Source organism: Protopterus annectens, chromosome 15.part0, assembly GCF_019279795.1.
Source record: "Protopterus annectens isolate FY-2018-M chromosome 15.part0, PAN1.0, whole genome shotgun sequence".
Classification (NCBI taxonomy): domain Eukaryota; kingdom Metazoa; phylum Chordata; order Ceratodontiformes; family Protopteridae; genus Protopterus; species Protopterus annectens.
This window is the reverse complement of record NC_056749.1, coordinates 600,450,952-600,472,022: the sequence shown is the minus strand read 5'-3', so window position 1 is coordinate 600,472,022 and position 21,071 is coordinate 600,450,952. Positions and strand designations below refer to the sequence as shown.

Below are 21,071 nucleotides of genomic sequence, written 5' to 3'. Positions count from 1 at the left end.
TAATATTTTATTAACTTTTGATTGATGATTTTAGAAAAAAGACAGTAAACGGTCAATAAGCTTGAACCTCTACATCAATAAAATTATTGTGATACTGATGTAACATGAAATACTGAAAGTGGCAAGAAGAACTCCTAGCCACATTGGCTATATATTATTGCTTCACACACCATGCATGGTCCTGTGGAACAATGGAACAAGACAAACATAGACCTTCATACAGATATTAACACAGCTGATGAAAAGTGTAATTGGGACAGAAAAGCTCATAAGCTGGCTAAACTTAAATGTGATTTATTGTTAAAGTGACCAAACTAAAAGGTCAAATGGGTCAATAAAGTATGGATGTTTGATGGTCCCGAAGAGGCCAGGGGTCCTAAATAGCATACAAAAAAACATTAATTGGTATGGTTATGGTCTGTAACCATGAGCATTGTGCATTTAGTTTGTTGTCATCTGTACTCAGCCCAGTGCGGTTTAACAGTCAGACATAATACCTTTCTTAACTTTTGCAATGATTTTAATAAGTGTCTAACCATACCTCTAACTAATCCTCTGTTAAAGACTTCAGAATTCCATGTTGAATACTATTCCACACTGAATGCCTGTCACACATTTATTCTTAAGAATATTTCAAACTGTTATCTATGGTAAATAACATTGACTCTTATTACTTCATCCAAAGAACATTTTGTTAATATAAAGTATAACATTTTAGCCGTGCTGAGAGCGTCATAGTTGAAAATGTTAGTTAGTGCGCCACATTTTGCCCATTTCTTCCACATAAGGACAGGCTGAGGTCTATATATTGGAGATGTAAGATTGAGAGACAAGTCTGACTGTCCCTTTCCACAAGTCCATTACTCCAAGGACTGCATACTTCATTTAATGCAGTATTGTCATAGCATCTTAGCAGGTTTGAGGTATCTCATGGACACTTACCCATGAGTTAATGAAGTGTTTACAGTCTTAGAAAGTTTGTCGTGTTTTCCATTAGTTCCTGCACTCAGACATGAAATAATTAGTTATGTAAAGGTAACACACCCCTGGCCCTAATGTACATATGCTTACTGTTTTTTTGTACTTCAATTCCAGTGACAGCCCTGTAGTAGGCTTGGGCTTAGGATTGCTGTCCTCAGACATGTTCCACAGCTTTTCAGTTATCTGCTCTATATATATATATATATATATATATATATATATATAAATATATATAGATAGTTTCATTTTGAAAATTATGACCAGAGATACTCAGAAGTTTCTAAATTCTGTCATCTGTAGTTTTCCTAACTGTTTGAGAAGCTTCTGCAGAACTTTGAATTTCTTCTCCTCTCTTCACTTCTTTGACTTTAAGAATCTCATTTTCGGTAGACTAGTTTTGTTGGCTAGGTCTTCAATACTGATATAATAATAGTGAAGTAACTTATTCAGGACTGGATGCTTGTTTGAACATCACTGCTCTGTCATTTTTATGTCAAGTGCTCTCCATGTCTTCTTCAGGAAGTCTTTCTTAATAAAGTAATGTCTGCAGGAACACCTCAATCTCAGGACAACTTTTTATTCCACCATATTTTAGCTGCAGTTTTGAACCTTTTGTGGAGTACATAATTCATTTAAAGGCTCTGCTAGTTATTGTGTGTAATATGTCACATGTGTCACTCTGAATGACCTTACTGATGACTGGCTATCTATTTTTCTCACAGTATTTGTTTATGCAGTGTCAATAACACAGATCCCGAAGATCCTACCACAAACATTTTTGTCCCTGAGAGAGAATCTTCAAAAAAGCAATGTCATTTTGCATTGTTTCTTAAGATCTGCTTTTGCATTTTTTCTATTACTGTTTCTCATTTTGTGTGGTCATGCGTTGGTCTAATAAAAGCAGACTGAGAAATGGTACATCTGGATGTGCTTTATCAAACAGATTTAAACCAGACACTGGTACCCTCACATAACTGTTGTGGTGACGCACCATAGTCTGTTACATTTACTTCCTCATTAATAAGCTGCCTAAGTCTGACTTCATGTGAATTCCATCCAAAACTGTTGTAACATGTTATCACCAAACAATTTGCTTTACTCCTATTTAATTTACACAAACATCAGCTCCATGCAGGCAGTTAAAGCCAATTTTGTGCCCTTGACTTCCAGACATTCACTGTGTAACAACTCGAAAGGTGAGATTACATCAGGTAGGCCCATGTCATACTTTTATACACAATTGCACCTTTGTTCAAAAATAATATAATCCAACAGTGAAATAGGACTACTATGTTTGTACTTTCAGTGTATGAATACACTTCCACAGCATTCTTTCTCATAGGTTCATAGGTTCATAGGTTCATACTAGGCTATCTGCCCGAGGGCATTTACAAGCCTAGCCCATAGTTTTGTGGCTTACGCCACCCCTTTAGTTTGGAGAAACTATGCCCATTATTTTGCTGTGCCTCTGTCAAGCAGTGACACTGAGGTAACCCCTGGGGTGTATCTGCGATCTCCCATCCATTGGTCAAGATTCCTCTTGAACAAGGCCAGCGAGGTGCTCTGCCTCACATAAACCAGGATTTTGTTCCACAGCATAGGGAGTCTTTGGGTGATGAATCTATCCCTCCAGCACGTCCTATTAATAACCGTGTCGAGGTTTAAGTCTCCCGCCCTTGTGGCTCTGAGGGATCTAGATTTTTGAGATGAAGCATGTTCATCAAATCTGGGTTTGACATGGCCTTGTATGTCAGGCACAGGTCACCTCTGAGCAAGCGGTAAGCAACTGAATATAACTGGAGTTCTTTCAGTCGGGCAGCATAAGACAGATTTTTGAGACCCTTTATCCTTTTGGTGAGGAACTTTTGTGGCCTCTCCAGCTGCTGCAAGTGTCGGGTCAGATACATTCCGAATGGGGCATTGTACTCAATCATTGGTCTGATGAGTGATGAGTATTGAGAGACTATGACCTCCCTTGATCTAGATGTGAATCCCTTCATGATAAGGTGGGCAATGTAGAAGGTCTTCCTAACTACTTTAGCAATATGAGTGTCGAATGAAAGGCTACTGTCAACCTGGGTTCCCAGGTCCCTGATAACTTCTTCTGTGATCAGGGGATTGCCACCTATATGGTAGCTAGGGGTAACCTTGTTTTTCCTGAAGGGTATGACTATGCATTTCTTGGCATTTAACTTTAGGCCATGGCTCTGGCACCAGTTATCCATTTCTGTGAGACCCTTCTGAAGGATATCTGTGTCAGATGTGTTTTCGACTACGGTGCCCAGTTTGCAGTCATCTGCAAACTTTGTCAGCCATAACCCTCCTGTGTTTGCTTGTACTTCAGAAAAGTAGATGCCAAACAAGAGTGGGCCCAGGACTGAGCCCTGTGGGACACCACTTGTGACAGGCTTTGAGTCTGACATGGCGCCAGCAACTCTGACCCTGTGGGTTATGTCACTCAGCCAGTTTGCAACCCATCTTGTAATGTATGGGTTTACATTTAAGTTGATGAGTTTTTCAATGATACCTGAGTGGGGTATTGTATCGAAAGCCTTCGCCAGGTCTAGGTAGGCTGTATGGACTGCCTTTCCCTCGTCAATGGCCTTGGTGACTGTTTCGAAAAAGTCAACCAAGTTTAAAAGGCATGATCTGCCTTTGACAAAGCCAAACTGGGATGGATCCAAAGTCTGCAAATTCCCTATGTCTTTATTTATGAGGTCCATTATGATCCTCTCCATGGCTTTGCAGATAAGGCTTGTCAAGCTAATGGGATGGTAATTTCCAGAGTCGGTGGAGGCACTGCCTTTGTGGAGTGGGACCACAGTCGCCAGCGCCACTCCCTGGGTACGTATCCGGAGGTGAGACTAAGATTAAACAGCTGTCCTAACTGTGGGTTTAATTCCTCGTTGAGTTCATGGAGCACACAGCCGGGGACACTATTGGGTCCCATGGATGCTGTGTTCTTTGCCTTGGAGAGAGCAGTTGTCACCTGGGCGTTAGAGATGTGAGGGGGGTTACAATCATTTGGTATAGATATCTCTCCTTTGGGGGGGGGAGAAGTTTGCACTGAACCTGTCAGCCAGTATGTTGGCAATGTCTGTAGGATCAGTAATCTTCACATAATTTTGAACTAATTCTGAGCATATCTGGGAGTTTCCTCCTAGGTTTCTGACATAGCTAAAGAATGCCTTATGGTTGTCTTTAGAGTCCTTAGCTATTTTTTCTCAAAATTAGCTTTGGATGATTTTATGAGAGCTCTTAGCTTTTACTTATAGTGATCAGCGGTGTCTTACCTTTTAAGGATTTTGCTCTATCTTGTAGTAGCTTTCTCCTTTTGTTGTAGAGTTTGTTTATGGCTGGGGTCCACCAGACTGGACGCTTGCCTTTGGTACAAAGAGTCTTTGTTTTGCTTGGGATTGCCTGATCCATGCAGCCTGCAGGTGCTGGTAGAAGGCATTTGTAAGTGATTCAGCAGTTTGAGTAATGTTTACCGCCGCTCAGGGGCCTTAAAGGAGACCACACTAGTCTTTAGAAGTGTGAAGTCGGCTTCGAGAAGTTCTTTACTGAGCTCTTTTTCATTTCGGGTGGGGGCGGGATGAGGACCTCCAGAGAGATTAGTTTGTGATCTGATCTCACCAGTGAGGGGTATACTTCCGGTGTTGAACATTGTGCTCCCATGTTCGTGATGATGAGATCAAGTATGTTTTCTCCTCTTGTGGGGATGGTGACTAGTTGTTCCATGGCATTTGAGTTTATGAATTCCAGGAACTTTTGGGCAAGAGTGTTTGGGCTTGAGTAGTGTTCCCAGTCTATATTAGGGTAGTTGAAGTCACCTAGTATGATGGTGTTTGGAGATACATTTATCCCCTCCAGTGTTTTCAGGAAGGCCATGTGAGGTTCCTGAGTTTGCAAGGGTGGCCTGTAACATGCTACAAATTGCAGAGCAGTCTTGCCTATGGTTAATTGCACCTGGATGGTTTCCGATGCATCGTGCGTTGCCACCAATCTTGAAGTGTGGGTGTCCTTGATGAATATGGATACCCCTCCTCCTTTCTTGGTATTGTCCGGATTTTGGGGCCGGAACGCATGATATGAGGTAAAACCTGATAGTGCTGGGGTGCTCTCAGGAGCCTTGAACCAGGTTTCTGTCACAGCACAGACATTGATGTTCTCCATACTGAGAAGGGCCTCGAGTGCATGCATCTTGAGGTTGAGACTTCTGGCATTGAGCAACATTACCCTTAGTTTTTTTTCTTTCGGGAGTACGGAGTCATGTGCATTGAGCAAAGCATCTAAAATATATGTCATTATTCAAAATTTTTACACTGAGAAACACTGTATCCATCCTCTGTTTGTAAGTGATACCACAGTATGCGTTTGTTTTTTTGTCTGCAAATCAGTAACCAGTCCCCAGATTTCCACTTCATTCTCCCAGCTCTCATACAATCCTCTGACATAGATTTATGTGATGACATCATGGTGATCTATCTTCCACTACCAGTGATTGTAACAAATATGTAAATGTTAACATTTCACTGAACTGTGCAAAATGTTCATAATGACTGATTCAGCAAAGGAAATATGTACCATAACTACAAGAGTTATGTGACTAACCTAATTAAAACTTAACATTCAAAGCAAGGTAAATACCATATGACACAAGGCAGTGTAGTGCAGCAAAACTCTCTAAACTATAACATGTCATAAAGAAGTACGGGGGGGTTGAACTGGATGCTGTCTTCTGTTTTGTGAATAATACTTGAATCACACTGAACAGATAAAGAAGAGAGGGTACAGAGCTATAAATGATCAGTCACGAGACCCAGTCTGCAAGTAACCTGCCAGAGCCTTTTGAACATTATGGAATTGTAACCAAGGTCAAAGGTGACATACCAGGACTTTGCTGCAGGTAACATTGCCAGGCCTTGTATGGCAGGTACTCCCTTACCATGAGCTATGGCTAATGTGTCACAGTTTCTGACAGAGGAGAGCTGTACTCTGGGTCAAAGGTAATATGTCATGGCTCCTGTGAAGGAGTGGAACTGCAGCCTGAGCTACAGCAGATGTGCCATGATTTGTTTGGCAGGACATAAAAGCTGCCTAAGCTACACTTTAAGTTCCAGGACTTTTGTGGCAGGATGCAGAAATGATCTAAAGTCACCAAGGACCTTGTCACAGGGAATGTGCCAAGTTGTATGTTCCACAGCATAGTTGTACTACATGTGGTGCTGTTTGTTTACTGTGGAAGTTAATATTCTGCTAGACTACCAAAAATGAACTGGTTTTATGTTCATGGTGGATGAGATTGCTAGGATTCTCTGGGTGTTACTTTTTGAGACTGGAACTGAGCACCCGTGCTGCTAGTTTATCAAAGAACTTTTCATTGATGTCTAAGCCACTGGCTGGTAGCAGAGTTATTGCACTGTTCAGCATTCTTTATTTTGAGGGTGCTTGTAGGCACTTACTTTGTTTCTCGAATGCTGGAAAGAACTACTAAGGCCAAAAAGAAAATATGCAGTAACACATCATAGCCAGCAAAAAGAGTGAGTTATGCTTCACTACTGAAGAACAAGACAGAGTTGTGGTCTTAACTGAAGCACCTCGGCATACATTCAAGGCATTGCTGACAATAGTAGTAAACTGTAGATAACATTAATTTTAAGGATTAATGATGTGTTGTAAGTACTTTGTTGTATGGGAAGAGACGAGAGAACCTAGGAAAAAGTCAGAAGGTAAACGCTGCTGTTTCTTATTTATAAGTTTCTTCCCCTGTCTTATGTACTTTTCCAGTAAACTATCAGCTGCTCAGTGTTACTCCATTTATTCCTAACTTAAGTTTTTTCCAGTACTGCCCCCAGGTACTAGAACCATAGAATGGCTAGAGGAAGGGGGAACATGGAGTGTAGCATTCTGATAGAATCACATATGCTATCCTAGTATGTGAAGGTAATTGTTGTGCCATAAGTGGGTGGAGCTGCTCAATGCCATGCCCATCACAGCATGCCAAGGTCATTGGCTATCTGCTGTATGATTACAGCATTACTATTGCCATAGGTGAGGTGCAAGATCAAAAGCCGAAACCCTCCCCTCCCCTCCCCCCTGGAATGAGTAAGTTGATGGTTTCCCATTCTTCCCACCCTCCCCTCCCAGCTCCTTTAGCTGCTGGGCTACTGATGAAACTGAAGAAATCTAGGTAGCAGTCAGGAGACTGTCCCTCTTTACCACTGAGTCATGGGCTCTTAATAAGTCTCTGAAAGCAGTAGAAGCAATGGCATCTTACTAAAACTGTTACATTTTAACAGAGTTGTGGATTTGTATCTACGCTGTGTTAAAGTTACTTTAACTGATCGCTATGACATAGTTTCACTTAATAGTCTCCCCACTTTGTTCAAGTGTTTTACATTTTATTATTATTATTAATATTACTGACACACTAACTTTTCTGAACATCAGGTAACATTACAGAGAAAACTGGAGCAGTAACAACATTTCTTCCTCAATAACTACATAGTTCTTTTCATCTTTGTGTTGCAGGCTTTTGCAGATGGCGTTGCAATGCTATACATTGAAATGAACATAGCGCAAGTAAAGCAGAAAAGGAAAAAAGAGTTCAAAATAAGAACACCAAACAAGACTTTTGTGTAAGTATCACACCTGACACAGCAGCTTATCATACCAAATGTCTCTAAGAATTAATTAACTGAATGTACTGATAAGAAATAATTCAGCGGTATTGAACCACAAAGATGTTGAAATACATTCTAATAAATGTGAGCAAAGAAGATGGCTTATTCTGATGAGCGGGTGGTTACCCATGGGGTAGTACAGGAATCAGTACTCTAGTGTGTCCTTCATATTGTCTCTGTATCTGAAATTTCCAAGGTTCTTTAAAGAATAGTATGCCTTTTTTGTTAAGAAGCAAAGAAATACCCATCTCGGAAGATATAAAAAGGAGGATACAGGCTAAAAAAGGTCTTATCAGTAATGACAGGAAGGTCAAAAACATGTCATTATATATACTGTTGACAGAACATAAGTAATGCAACTAGAAAGCTAAATCCAGGGAAACTGGAGCAAGGTAAGAGAAAATGGTATCATATGAAGACCGTATAATGTAGTTTGTAGACAACATCGAAGGTGTATGTATATAAATACTGGCAATGTGACATTAAAACTTAGTACCACATGCCTGCATAGGCTGTGTAGTGGAATAAAGCCCTGACCAATGCTCAGGTAAACTGAGTTTGAATATTGGCTTGGTGTTGGCAGGAGCAGGCAGGTAGGATGGTCATGCTCATCTCAGGGGGGAAGGAGGACCACATGCACAGAGCACACTGATGGACACTGAAGAGACAACAGAGCTAGTGCTGCTATGGTTGGCTGGGGTTGTCCTGCTGATTTCAAGCTCCTTGCAGACTTGAATGGCCAAATAGTGCTGACAACCATTGCACATCCCACCCTGGGGCATTACAGAAGTGTTCAAGGGGTATGGAATTAAATAGAAATACTCCATGGTAACAGTATACTACTGCCTCAGGTACCTCAGTGTCCTCACTGATCCCAAACATGGGTCAGAGATAGTCCAATGGAGTAATTGGAAATTCAGTAGACCCAGTGGATGTGGGGAAGTTCTGGGAGCAGCTTATGCTAAGCTGCAGGGGGCAGACAAATAGGCAAAAAAATAATACAGTATGAAGCACATTAGTGTATTTTGTGACACAACATCATTTGCTACCCAGAGAAATATTATTTTAATGGTGGGCAGAATAAAATTCAGGATAGAACCAGAGTTTAGGCATCAAGTCTAATGCAACTGTTGCTGTTTCTATTGAGGAAATAAGAACAAAGGAAACTTCTGTACCATTGCAACTACCAAAAAGGAATAAAAGTGTGAGACGTATACTGGGCAGACCATGCAGCACAGTTACTCACTAGCACTCAAGATGCTGACATCCTGTGCCAGTAGTCATTTTATTTATATATTTCTTTGTTACTTTTTCCCATTCCTATGGCTACTAGGTAAGTGAGCTGGCAGAGATGACATTTATGATCTTACTCAGATAGAAAGCTGGCAAACTGTTTCAGTTCTCATGCTGTAGTTCACCCCCAAGGGGAAGGGGGCTGCTGCAGTCCTGATGTGCTGTCTTTTAGTAGAAAAACTAAATTGATGCCTCTTCTATCTGAGCTGGTAGCATGTCACATGGCTACAAAGACCACATGTACAAATGTCTGACCTTGTACAATGTCTCATAAGATATTTAAGAGAATACCTTATTCAGTTATATAGGGCATTTAGAGACAACTACCTATGGATAAGTTTGAGGTTATGAAAGAGTAGTAGAGAATCATCAGACATCATATGCAGGAGATTAAACTATTCATTGCAATTGTTGCCAACAGGGTTTATACTCATTTAGAGGAAAACTCAATCATGGCAATAGAACTAAAGGGTAACAAAAGAAAGTCATAAGGAACCAATGATAATTTTTTGTTAATTAGCCACAAGAGGACATCAAGTCATAATGGAGAACTGTAAAAAGGGAAAGAATCTACGTATGGTATGGATTGACTACAAAAAAGCATTTGACAGTATCCTACATTCATGGATAAAAAAGTGCCTAAAAATGTGTAAGGTACACCATACACTGATTGATTACATTACAGCGACCGTAAAACAGTGCAATTTGCAGGTAAGCCATGATAAAGATCAAATTATTATTCTGGAGATAAAAATTCAAAGGGAAGTATTCCAGGGTGACTCTCTGTCACTGCTGCTATTCTGTCTTGCCCTTAACCCATTAAACTGTCTACTTAACAGTTTAGGTAATGGCTACAATCTGACTCCCAGAAAACAACAAAGTGTAAAGACTTCTCATCTTCTTTTTCTGGGTGATTTAAAGCCAACAGAGGAACTGAAACCACAGTCTTCTGTGTGGAGGCATGCGTGAATGGGCGTGCCTTCGTTGAAGGTTGTGTGTCAGGGCTGCTAACTCGGCACGTAAAAATCCACTACCAAACATTAGTGGACCAGAGAACCGGGATAAGCCGAAAGACACAACAAAAAAGAGGAACTGAAACCACAACTGTAAGTCGTCAAAACTTTTTCAGATGATATAAGAATGTAATTTGGCCTTGATAAATGTGCAAAAGCAACCTTTAAAGCAGGAAAGTTGCAGCGCCAAAAAACATCAGCCTGGGACAGAAATGTGATATAAAAGAACATGAGTAAGAGGGAGTGCATAAATATTTGAGAACTGACGAGGTATCAACAATAAAACAAGAAAATATGCGAACAAAACTTAGTAAGGCATATTTTAGAAGACTAAAATTAATACTGAAAACAGTGCCGACACCTAGGAACAAAGTCCAAGCTATAAATCAATTTGTTCTTCCTGTCCTAACTTACAGGTTTGGAATGACTGGCTTCAAAAGGTGTTGGATTGGTTAGGCAGGAAACAAGAAGGATGCTGCATGCTCATCAAATGATTTATAAAAATCAGTGTATACCAAGACTTTATATTCCCCATTCTGAAGGAGGTATGGGCCACCTTAAAATTGATTACAAGTATAGATCTGCTGTCAAAGGACTACATAGATATCTGCCGACCTCACAAGACCCAAGCCTACAAAAGTTTTAAAACATGAGTAGAATAAATCTAAGATGACTTCACTACTTACTTTAGCAGTAACATATTGGTATCAAGCGGGAATGGAAATCAAACCAGACGTACACACAAATCAGGCAGCAACTGAATGTGCCAAAAAACAAAAGAAAGAATATAAGGTGAAGGATCAGATGAGAAGGCAAGAATGTGGAAAATGCAAGCCAAACAAAAGTAAACAGTACTTTAATTATGTTTATTGCCCCCACATAGTCAAAATTGATAATAAAAGGCAGCAACCTATTAAACAAGTGTAAATACAATCCAAGCACAGCGTGCGTGAACCTCTGATGGCAATAAAAAGCGTAAAAAAAACGAATGAAAATGCAAAAAAAATTGTTGATGCCACAGTCACAAACAGAGATAAACTTTTATTCCAGTGGAGTGGTGCCAAAGGCTTTCTTGGCTTTTTTTTTTATAAAATGCAAGATAAAATTTAAAAAAATCTTTAAATTGCCAATATATACTATTGTGAACTGAAATTGTCACATTAAAACACATATTTCATAAAAAACACACACAACATAGAGGTACATCTTTTCAAAAGGCTGACGTTTTTATCACATACACAAAGGGATTTGCAATGTTATCGTATTTTTTTATGTATTATGATGTCAGAGTGTCAGCCTTTTGAAGAATGTGTGTATGTTGTTGGTTTTTTGTTTTTTAAATATTTTTTGTTTTTTTTTATTTTTATTATTTATTTTTTTACCATGATAATGTTGTGATAATTTATAATTCAGCAGCCATGAAAAGCATTTAAAGATGGTTTTAAAGATTTTTTCTAGTTGTTTATCTTGTAAAAGAGTCCTAAGAAAAGCGCCACAAAGCCACTCCAAATTTTAAAAGTTTGTCTGTACGTAATGATTAATTTGAATTTTTGTTTTTTGCATATTTTTTGTATTAAACAAGTGTGTTCTCTGCCCTAAGGCAAAAAATATGTAGAAAAAATGTAAAAGGAATTAACAAATATAAAGTTCTCCCTAACAAAGGCATCCATTGGGATTGGGGAGTTTTGCTTTCATTTTGCAAAAGACAGTTCCTGTTATGTCTTCCTTTGTTATGTATTGTTGGGATGCTTTTGGATCTCCTTCACTGGAAGTATAGTAGCACAGCTGACTTCCTAAAGCATGGTGAGTTATTGTTATGACATTTCAGCCATTGTTTCAATGTAGTTAACTTTAAAACATGAGAATGTGCTTCCTTATAAAATCTGTTTACAATTTTCTTTATTGTTTTTCACTTTTCTGTATTTTATTTAGAAAGTAATGCTTTTGGCAGTGTTTATTAACCATGTAAAGAAAGGTTTTTTTTCCATACTGTGTAAGAGATCATGTGATACAACTATTAACCTATTAATTATTTTTTGAAGTTTGAGTAGTGAAACCAGTGTGGGAGTTTTCTTGGCCTAATTAAACTCTTTTTTGGATAATATTTCAAGTACTGGATTTGTTTGGTTCTGGATATTATCTTTGTATCTGTGCACCGATGTGAAAACATTTGTGCTGTTTGTTTATATATCTAAATATGGGGGCATAACTATTCATCAAAGTGTAGATACGTTGAACAGAACTTCATTAACTGCGAATGGTCGAATGAGAAAAACATCAATCCACACAAGATCAAAACACAACACTAAATCAGTCTTTTTGCAGGGGGCAAGCCTCCCTTCGCCCCTAAATCCCATTCTGTTTATATATATGTAACAATTCCAAGATTACACTACAATAGGGAAAGAAGAAATTCCCTGACCCCACTGTACAGAGAGCTCAGTGTGAGAAAGCTGGCACAGTTCACCAGACTGATTTTTGATCAACTCCACTGACTTTCTCACCTGTTGATGAAAGGCAACTTCAATGGAAATATATGGTTCCATATATATATATAGATATAGATAGATATATGAAGAAGCTGATAGATAAAACATTCTAAATGTTTATACCTTATATAAGTTATATTTCAAAGTTTAATTATGTAATTGTGCAAATAATGCAAGTAGAGATCAGTGTTAGCAGTTACATATGACAAGGCTCAGCAGGCAGCTGAACAGTTATTGTTTGAAAGGACTAAACATTAGTTGTGATACTAGGGAGAAGTTTGTTCCAGGCTTCACCAGCTGAGTTTTTAAATAGTGTATCGCCATTGAAATTCTTAGTTCTCCTTCTGTTTTTGAATATCTTATTAAATGACCTTAGGGTATGGGTGTAGTATAGGTTTCAAATATATGCTCAAAGATATGTGTCTGAGTTTGATTAAGATGGAGGAATCTGTGTGCATAGATAAGCAAACAGTAATCTTGTGTATGTTTGAAAATAGGTCTTTGTAGTGCATATTTTATTTGAGTTTGCCCCCCTCCCCAAATTTAAAGAGAAGTAATTTATTGTTTTTTTTCCTGTTGGTTTTGAACTAGTCATTTACACCACCTGGTACCTTAAAAAACAGCTCTTCTCTGAGGAAGTTGGGAGCAGAAGTCAATGTGGAGGTCTCTCTTGTGGCACTTGAAAATATGTGACTAAGGAAGACTAACCCCATGTTGAATGTGCAAGGATTTTGTCATACATCTGACAAGAAACCCCCATCAAACCTATATGAATCCTTGAGAGTGGTATACATGACTGCTTAATGCTAAAGAAATAAAGACATATTTGGCAATTAGGGTAGGCAAGGCCAGCTTCACAGGTTCTTAAGTGCCATAACTGGACAGTCTGTGTGGGCAGAGACTCTCCATAGAGAATGTGCAGCTATGGCAGTTTCTATGGGCAGATTGAAGTGGAAAATGTATTTCATATTTTAAGACTGTGGTTGGAACTTAATAGGAAGGATGTAAATACAATTTTAGAAATTCTAGCTGTATATGCAGTTAGAATTGCACTCCCTAATCACTTAAGAAAGTAGATATTTCAGTGTGACCTTAAGTCTTCTGAAGAATTATTTGATAGTAAAAATTTTTATTAAGTGGAATTGCAACTTGCAAATCCAGCTTACCTGCACCAACATCTAGTAACAAGCCATAACTTAAAGTTGCATCAGTGTTGATAAAAAGAGTATTGTCATCTGAATTGCTTTGTTTTATATGTTCTAAGACAGGGAACATAGTGAGGTATTATACAGCTAATGATAACACTGTTGAACCTATAGAAACAAATAATACTTGCCAGCAAGCTGTTAAAGCGTGGTTGAAATTGTTCCCATTGCGAGTGATAATGTTAAGCTCTTAATTTCTAAGAATGTAGAATATACATTCTATAATTGTGCTGCATTTAAACTTGTTAAATGTACTATTGTAGAATGGAATGAATTGCTAGGACTGTTTGACTTGGGAACCATGATAACAGTAGTTGAGTCACAACACCACAATATATGTGTAAGCATACAACTACTTGCAGTTAGAACACAGGAATATAAAAACAATGCTACACAAATGATCACAGGGACCAATAGATGCATTTCCTGTTGGAGATCAGAAGAGCAAATGTTCATAAAAGTAAATGCTTTTTAGAACTGTAAATAAGAGCCAATGTTCTTCCTAATGATGTTTTAGCTGCTTTTTGTGCAAGATCACATTGCAGTAGGGTCAGGGAATTTGTCCTTACCCACTGTTGTGTGATCTTGGAGTTGGTATATATATTTATATATGTACATATATAATCAGCAGGGGGTGTCAGGGGCACAGCCCCCCATGAGGGGGATGCAGGGGGGCTTGCCCCTGCAAAAATAATAGTTTTTTATGTGTTGATTTCAATGATTTTAGATTCCATCTAAAATGATCACTCTTTCTTCATTTACTATTCTGAGCATTTGATATTTCATGAGACACTCACCTAGCCATGGACATCTTTAGAAATCCACACTTAAACTTTCTTGCCACCCTTTACAGGCACCGAATAATGTTTACCTTCCAAACTGAGCAGGGGTGTACATAACGACCAAGGTGTAAGTTTGTGTCTACCCATCCAATCATCAAGACTAGCCTTAAAGGTAGCAAAAGTAGTATTTAGATTGACTGGAAGTGGTGACTTATTCCATAAGCTGGGAATACATCAAGTTTGAAACCTATTCCTCTAGCAAGTCGTCTTATACCTTTGTGTAGATTTTGGTCCTTAGTGCAGGTGCTTATAGAACTACTAGTTTTGTGAAGAAATAGAAGATAAAATAGGACCACGTTTTCAAAGCCTGAAAAGTGAGACACAGGCCACCTCAGTGCAGCCAATAGGCTACTGCATATAAAGAGAGTCGTGCAACTACGTAAGGATATCTTTGTTAGAAAACTTTGGGGCCTTTCCACTTGAGAACTATGCTTAGATTTGTTCAAACAAGAAGAGACACTGTATTTGATGGGTTGGATATGCTTTTCCCATGAATGGATTACTAATTCCAGATCTTTATGAAATTTTTTTATGTTCCTGTACCCATTATATCCATTGCATATGGATTGCCTAAAATACATACATTTCTTGATAATCCACCAATGCATCCAGTTGATTCAGACTAAGGTTGCATAACACAAAAAATATTAATTTATGCTGAAAATAACTAAGACCTTTGTTAGATAACACATCTTTAGTATTAAAAGGTACCAGACAGTTTTTGCATAGTATATTTTAATGGTATGAATCTACTGAACTGCAGGATTTTTTACTTCTTACATTGAATATCAAACGTTTATTTAAAGCCATACTGAATTCTTATGCTGTTGGAAACACTTGCTCATACCTATCTACAGCTCTCAACTGTCCAGATTTTCACAGACTGTCCAGATTTTTGCCTCATATTTTAGGTTTGTTCTTCATAAAAGTTGTGATTTTCTGGCAAATTAGTGATGACTGAATTCACTAAATAATGGCAGCCATTTAACTTTCAGTCTTCATATCCTTCAGAAAATGTATGGTAACACAAAACATTTTATTCTAGCAACTTTCTAAGATTAGACAAGCAATATTTAAAAATGTTCCCTACTTTTGGGCCTTTATCCCCCCATTAATTTTGGCTTTGTCCAGATTTCATGTGCTACAAGTTGGAGAGGCATGTACCTATCCAATTAATTATTTTATGAATTTATACATAACTTTTGTTAGGCACACTACAAAAATTAATTTTAGAAAACAATATTTTTGTCTTTGAGGATGATTTTTTTCTACAGAAAGTTGAGATGTCCTCTATCCAAACTCCTTCTAAAGTATGCTAGGAACAATCATTTTGCAAGTATTATTATTAATAAGAATTGGTAAATCTTGACAGTGACACATGATATTAAAAATATCATAAGAGAAGGTTTACCTTTATATCATCGATCACACTTCGTCGACCATCTACTTAATCGACTCATTTAAGCCAACCAAAACCATGAAAAATTTTCAATGTCGAAAATATGTTGAATTTCGACATTTCCGGCCATGCCACACCTCCACACCAGTGCTACCATGGGGCAAAAAGGAGCAAGGTTTTGTCGTTCGCTTATTTGGAATTCGCCGTTGGAGACATTTGCACTTCGGTATTCGCGGCAGTTGTTTTGCCCATATTGGGATCAACAATGTAAAGGTAAACCTAAGAGAAGCCCCTTCTTTTCCTTTTATGAATATATATTTTCTTAAAAGACTGATGTGTTGCAAACATACACACAAATCTGTGAACCTGAATAGTAGAAGAGTTTCTGTTCAATGTCCTAATTGTAGCTATTATATTTTCTGGGGTATAGTTAGTATTGTATATGGAATGCCAATATGTTTATGCAGGTAAAACTAGCAGATACCTCAGAGAAAGGTTATGGGTACATCTATATGAAATTAGGGAATCTAATTCAAATATAATTATAAAGGGACAGCAGACACATTGTTTTATTTAATGATGATACAAGTTATTCCTGAAAATTCAAGGAGTGATGACTTGAGAAATGGAAGTATTTGAACATGAGTGAATAACCAAACATAATACAACTAGTGAATTAGGGCTAAATGATCACTGTGGCCTTAAACCCATCTCTTAAATGAGCCAGTGAGATGCAGACTTCAGGGAAGTTTGTGCATGGTTTGAAAGTCAGGCAAGCAAAGAGAATGTATTAACTAGACTGGGACAAGCCAAGCATTTTGTAAAGGAAACCAGTATTGAAGTGTGTGTGTGTGTGTGTGTGTGTGTGTGTGTGTGTGTGTGTGTGTGTGTGTGTGTGTGTGTGTGTGTGTGTGTGTGTGTGTGTGTGTGTGTGTGTGTGTGTCTGTGTGTGTGTCTGTGTGTGTGTGTGTCTGTGTGTGTGTGTGTGTGTGTGTGTGTGTGTGTGTGTGTGTGTGTCTGTGTCTGTGTGTGTGTGTGTGTGTGTGTGTGTGTGTGTGTGTGTGTGTGTGTGTGTGTGTGTGTGTGTGTGTGTGTGTGTGTGTGTTACCCAATTAGAGGGACTGTCCTGTTAAATGATTCTCACAGACTCAAACTTTGCACCTTAAGTAAGGGAGACAGCCTTAATGATCTATACCAACTGTTAGGCCTCTTTTAACTTCTGCTTTTGTTTTCCATTTTAGTAAATTACTGAGTTTCACATTAATATTCTAACCATGAATGTTTTTTTTTTTTAATTTAGCTTGCTTTTGCAGGAACGCAGGTAGAAATGCAGTGTGTCTGACTTCTACAGTTTGTCTAGCACTTAGTGTAGTTGAGTAAGGCTTTAAACTGGTTAAAGTGCTGATTCCTGTAGTACATGGTTTAATTCCCACAGCCTTCCTTTGTCTTCTATGTGACTCTGCCAATTTACTTCACCAAACAGTACTCCGGGGCTGCTCCAGAAAAGGGACACTGGAGTCCATTGGGTTGTCTCAGGCTGTAAGTAAATGTATTACATATTTGTTATTTGAATTCCTGCACATAGACGCTAATTAGTATGAATCCCAGCATGTCTCTTGTAGTTTAATAGGTTGCCAGATGCATTTTCACTAAATGTGTGCTTCAAGGAAAGAGATGTTTAACATTTCTCATGCTAAGTATACTTTCAATGTGAATGTGTTTTGATTCAAAAATGTCTGTAAATTTTTTAAATTAAAGTTTCAAATGAAATCCAAATGTCTGTCATAATTGTAAAAGTAAAGAAGGAAATAGTATGTGCAGTGACAGGCTTGAACATTGTTTATGGTAATTGGGAAGAGAAGACCAATGGATGGGATATCGGTATGCCTGGCAAAGCGTGTTTTCATTACCCTGCACAGGGCCTCATTCATCCATGGTCTGGCTCTGATGATTCTGCAGGTATATGCAGGAACAATACAGCATTACTAGCCATTCAAGTAGGCCAGGCCTGAACTGAGTGATGTCAGATAGAATAGCTATTCTTGATGACAGAGAAGACATGGGGTGGTTAAAAATTAGATGAAGGTGTCCTACAAGCAGGGTTACCAGATTTCATATCGGCCAGGTAGGGACGACAAAAAAAAAGTGAAGAGCAAAAAAAAAAAAAAAAAGAACAGTAGATCTACACTAAACACGGAGCTTCTCATGTTTAATGCGGAACAGAAGAAGCTCTGTGTTTAGCGATTTTTAATTGGCCTGTGTGCCAGGTATACGGGCTAATCAAAAAAAAAAAAAAAAAAGCGGAGGCTGGCCGGGATTTAAACCGGCAGGGCGGGGCTCGGGATCAGGCTGCTGATCTCGGGACAGTCCCGCCCAAATAGGGACGTCTGGCAACCTTGCCTACAAGCATGTATTCCCTCCTAACTGCTGTATGCAATAATATTTCTGTTTTGTGTATGATTCGTGGTGGTGTTGAAAAAAGGCTGCTGTAGCATTTGCATTGTCTTTAACTGTTTTGCATTATTCATTGAACTAAATTAATTAATCCGTCATTAATAGGGCTGGATTGTTTAATTTAATCTAAACATATTGCATTTTAGTAATCTGTTTTTTCACATTGCATTCTTTACAGCCTCTAGCAACTACAAAGTGAATGACATTCGTCAGGTTGTATAGTCTGCATTTTTGGAGTGATGATCAGAATCATATGAGTTTTAGCATCCATTATGCAGACATTTCAAATAATGCTATGATATAATCATCCCTACAAGATTAGACTGTAAAGTATTCCAGCATTTAGTTAATAACAGTTACTCTGCATCTATTACAGAGGACTAAAGCTCTGACTTGTTAATGAACTTCTTCCTGTATCATGGTTTCAGGGTTTGAATCATTCCACCTTCTTTTACCTACTGTGTGACTTTGAGCAAATCACTTAACCAGACAGTGCATAGGGACATTTGGAAGTTTGGGATAGGCTTATTAATGGTCTCCAGAACAGCATGCTTAATAACTGTGAACCTGCCACCATTGTTTGTCAGCCATTCCCTTTTTCCATAGCTGACCTAGTACATGAAATGTTATGGCAATATCACCAGCACAACATTTTTAATGCAACATAGACAATTTATTCTTCATTGGTAGTAGGCACTACATTTGTAGACAAAGCATTGTATTAGTAATAGTTATCTTTAATGTGGAATTATTCAGATGATTTTCACTTCTTCAGAGATTGTTCATATTGACTTAGCTTAGCATATGTAATCAGGTGCTTATGCTATCATAAATATGCTTTGTAGGTTCATTGTTCATAGATTCATAGTTATATACTAAGCTAAAAACCACCAGGGCCTTTATAAGCCTAGCCATCCAGTTCAACCCAATTATGTCCCTATATATCAAAGGCATTTATTAGAAGGGGGGTGGTTTAGCAGTCTCTAGAGGTTATGTGGGGGCTATGTTAGTTTGGGCATTACTGTCTACCTCTATCTATCAAAGACATGGGGGCCAGACCTGGGGTGAATTTCCAATTTCCTATCCATTATTAAAGGTTATGCTTAAATAGCGTTATGGATGGACTCTGCTTCACATGGATAGGAGCCTGTTCCAGAGTGTGGAGATCTTCTGAGACATATATCTCTCACCTACATGTCTTATTTATGTCATAAGCAAAATTTAAATCTTTGGATCTAATGGTTCTGATGCTGTTAATTTTGCAGATGTGCAAAAGGTACATCAGAGCTGGATCCAGGGATGCCTTATATGCCAAACCTAGATTGCCTGTCAGTAATCTGTAGGAGATCCATATAGGACAATGTGTTTACACCCTGGATTCTCCTAGTAAAGAACCTATGTGGGTGTTCCATTTGTTGCGTATGTTTGGTCAGGTACATGCTGAAAGGGGGCATTATACTCAATCATGAGTCTGATAAGGGCCAAATAAAGTGGCAGTATGACTTCTTTGGAACTGGATGCCACACCCTTACTTATAAATTGGGCAACACAGAATGACTTTTATTACTAACTTGGCCACATGTTGGCAAAGGCCAGATTACTATCTATATATGTTTTCAGTTCCCTGACTACTGGGTCAGCCTTTAAGGGTGTCTGTTTAAACTGTGCAACACATGGCTAGATTTTATGTTATGATTCTAGTGACCATTATACCATTTCATGTAGTTCATCCAAAGCCACCAATAAAATCCACTTAATGTATTTCTTCATATCAATAAGGAGTGTACACAGCCAACATAGTGGCTGTATCTGCTGGGTGGGGGTTCTTACCATCTGGTCATTTTAAATAGTCTTTAATCTGGCTTTGTAGAACTAGTGTGTGTGTGTGTGTGTGTGTGTGTGTGTGTGTGTGTGTGTGTGTGTGTGTGTGTGTGTGTATTACATTGAAATACTTTGTCTACTATGTGTTTGTGTGAAGCAAAGTTAAAAAAATATGACTTTGGTCACTATTATTAATTTTTTTGACACAGATGTCTGATGATAATGCAGTCAGTGATGTAGCTATAATTGCTGGGTTTGGGGATGTCTGTGGATAAAAATGAGTGACCCTACTGACTCTTTGCAGGATTAGTATACACTTGTGTAAAGCAGATCAAAGTACTTTCCTGTAGCCATTTTTATCACAGTCAGACATGTAATATGTCCACAATTGATAGAGTGGCCATAACTGTTGAATATGAATATTGGTGGATAATAATGACAACAATTTGTGTGACGTTTTATGAACGAAATGTTGTGAAATGGGTACTTTTGTCATTATTTGGTTCATACATTTTATTTCACTGGTTAATGGAAAAAAATTTTAAAACTGCAAATTTAATACACACTCTAACAAGTGTTGCTGTATTAACCAAGAAATATAATTAAAAGATAAGGACGGTAAATTAAAGAACACATGCATTTACACATGATCCTAATGTGTACAGGGGCACCATGGTTTGAAAACAGCCCAAGGTACACTTTATCCACCACTGGCATTTTCAAAGAATGTGAATTTCAATGCACTTTCTATGAATGTGAGTTTCAATGGAAGAATTGTTTGCTGCTGTTCATGCTAAGTCTGTTTTCCATGTGAGACCATTGGTATTTCTGTTATAAAATTTTGAAATAGAAGTTTTAAATTAAATCCATATCAACGTGATCATTGTA

At 38.2% G+C, this 21,071-nt stretch overlaps 1 protein-coding gene across 2 annotated transcripts in view; it reads left to right on the top strand.

Moving 5' to 3' along the window:
- LOC122789943 (arf-GAP with Rho-GAP domain, ANK repeat and PH domain-containing protein 1-like) overlaps positions 1 to 21,071 on the top strand; it is a 1,460,469-nt gene that overhangs the window by 647,882 nt on the left and 791,516 nt on the right. For both annotated transcript variants that reach the window (XM_044057421.1, XM_044057422.1), the window contains one exon: positions 7,516 to 7,622. In XM_044057421.1, coding sequence (XP_043913356.1) covers positions 7,516 to 7,622 — 107 coding nt within the window. The remainder of the gene's footprint in view (positions 1 to 7,515; positions 7,623 to 21,071) is intronic.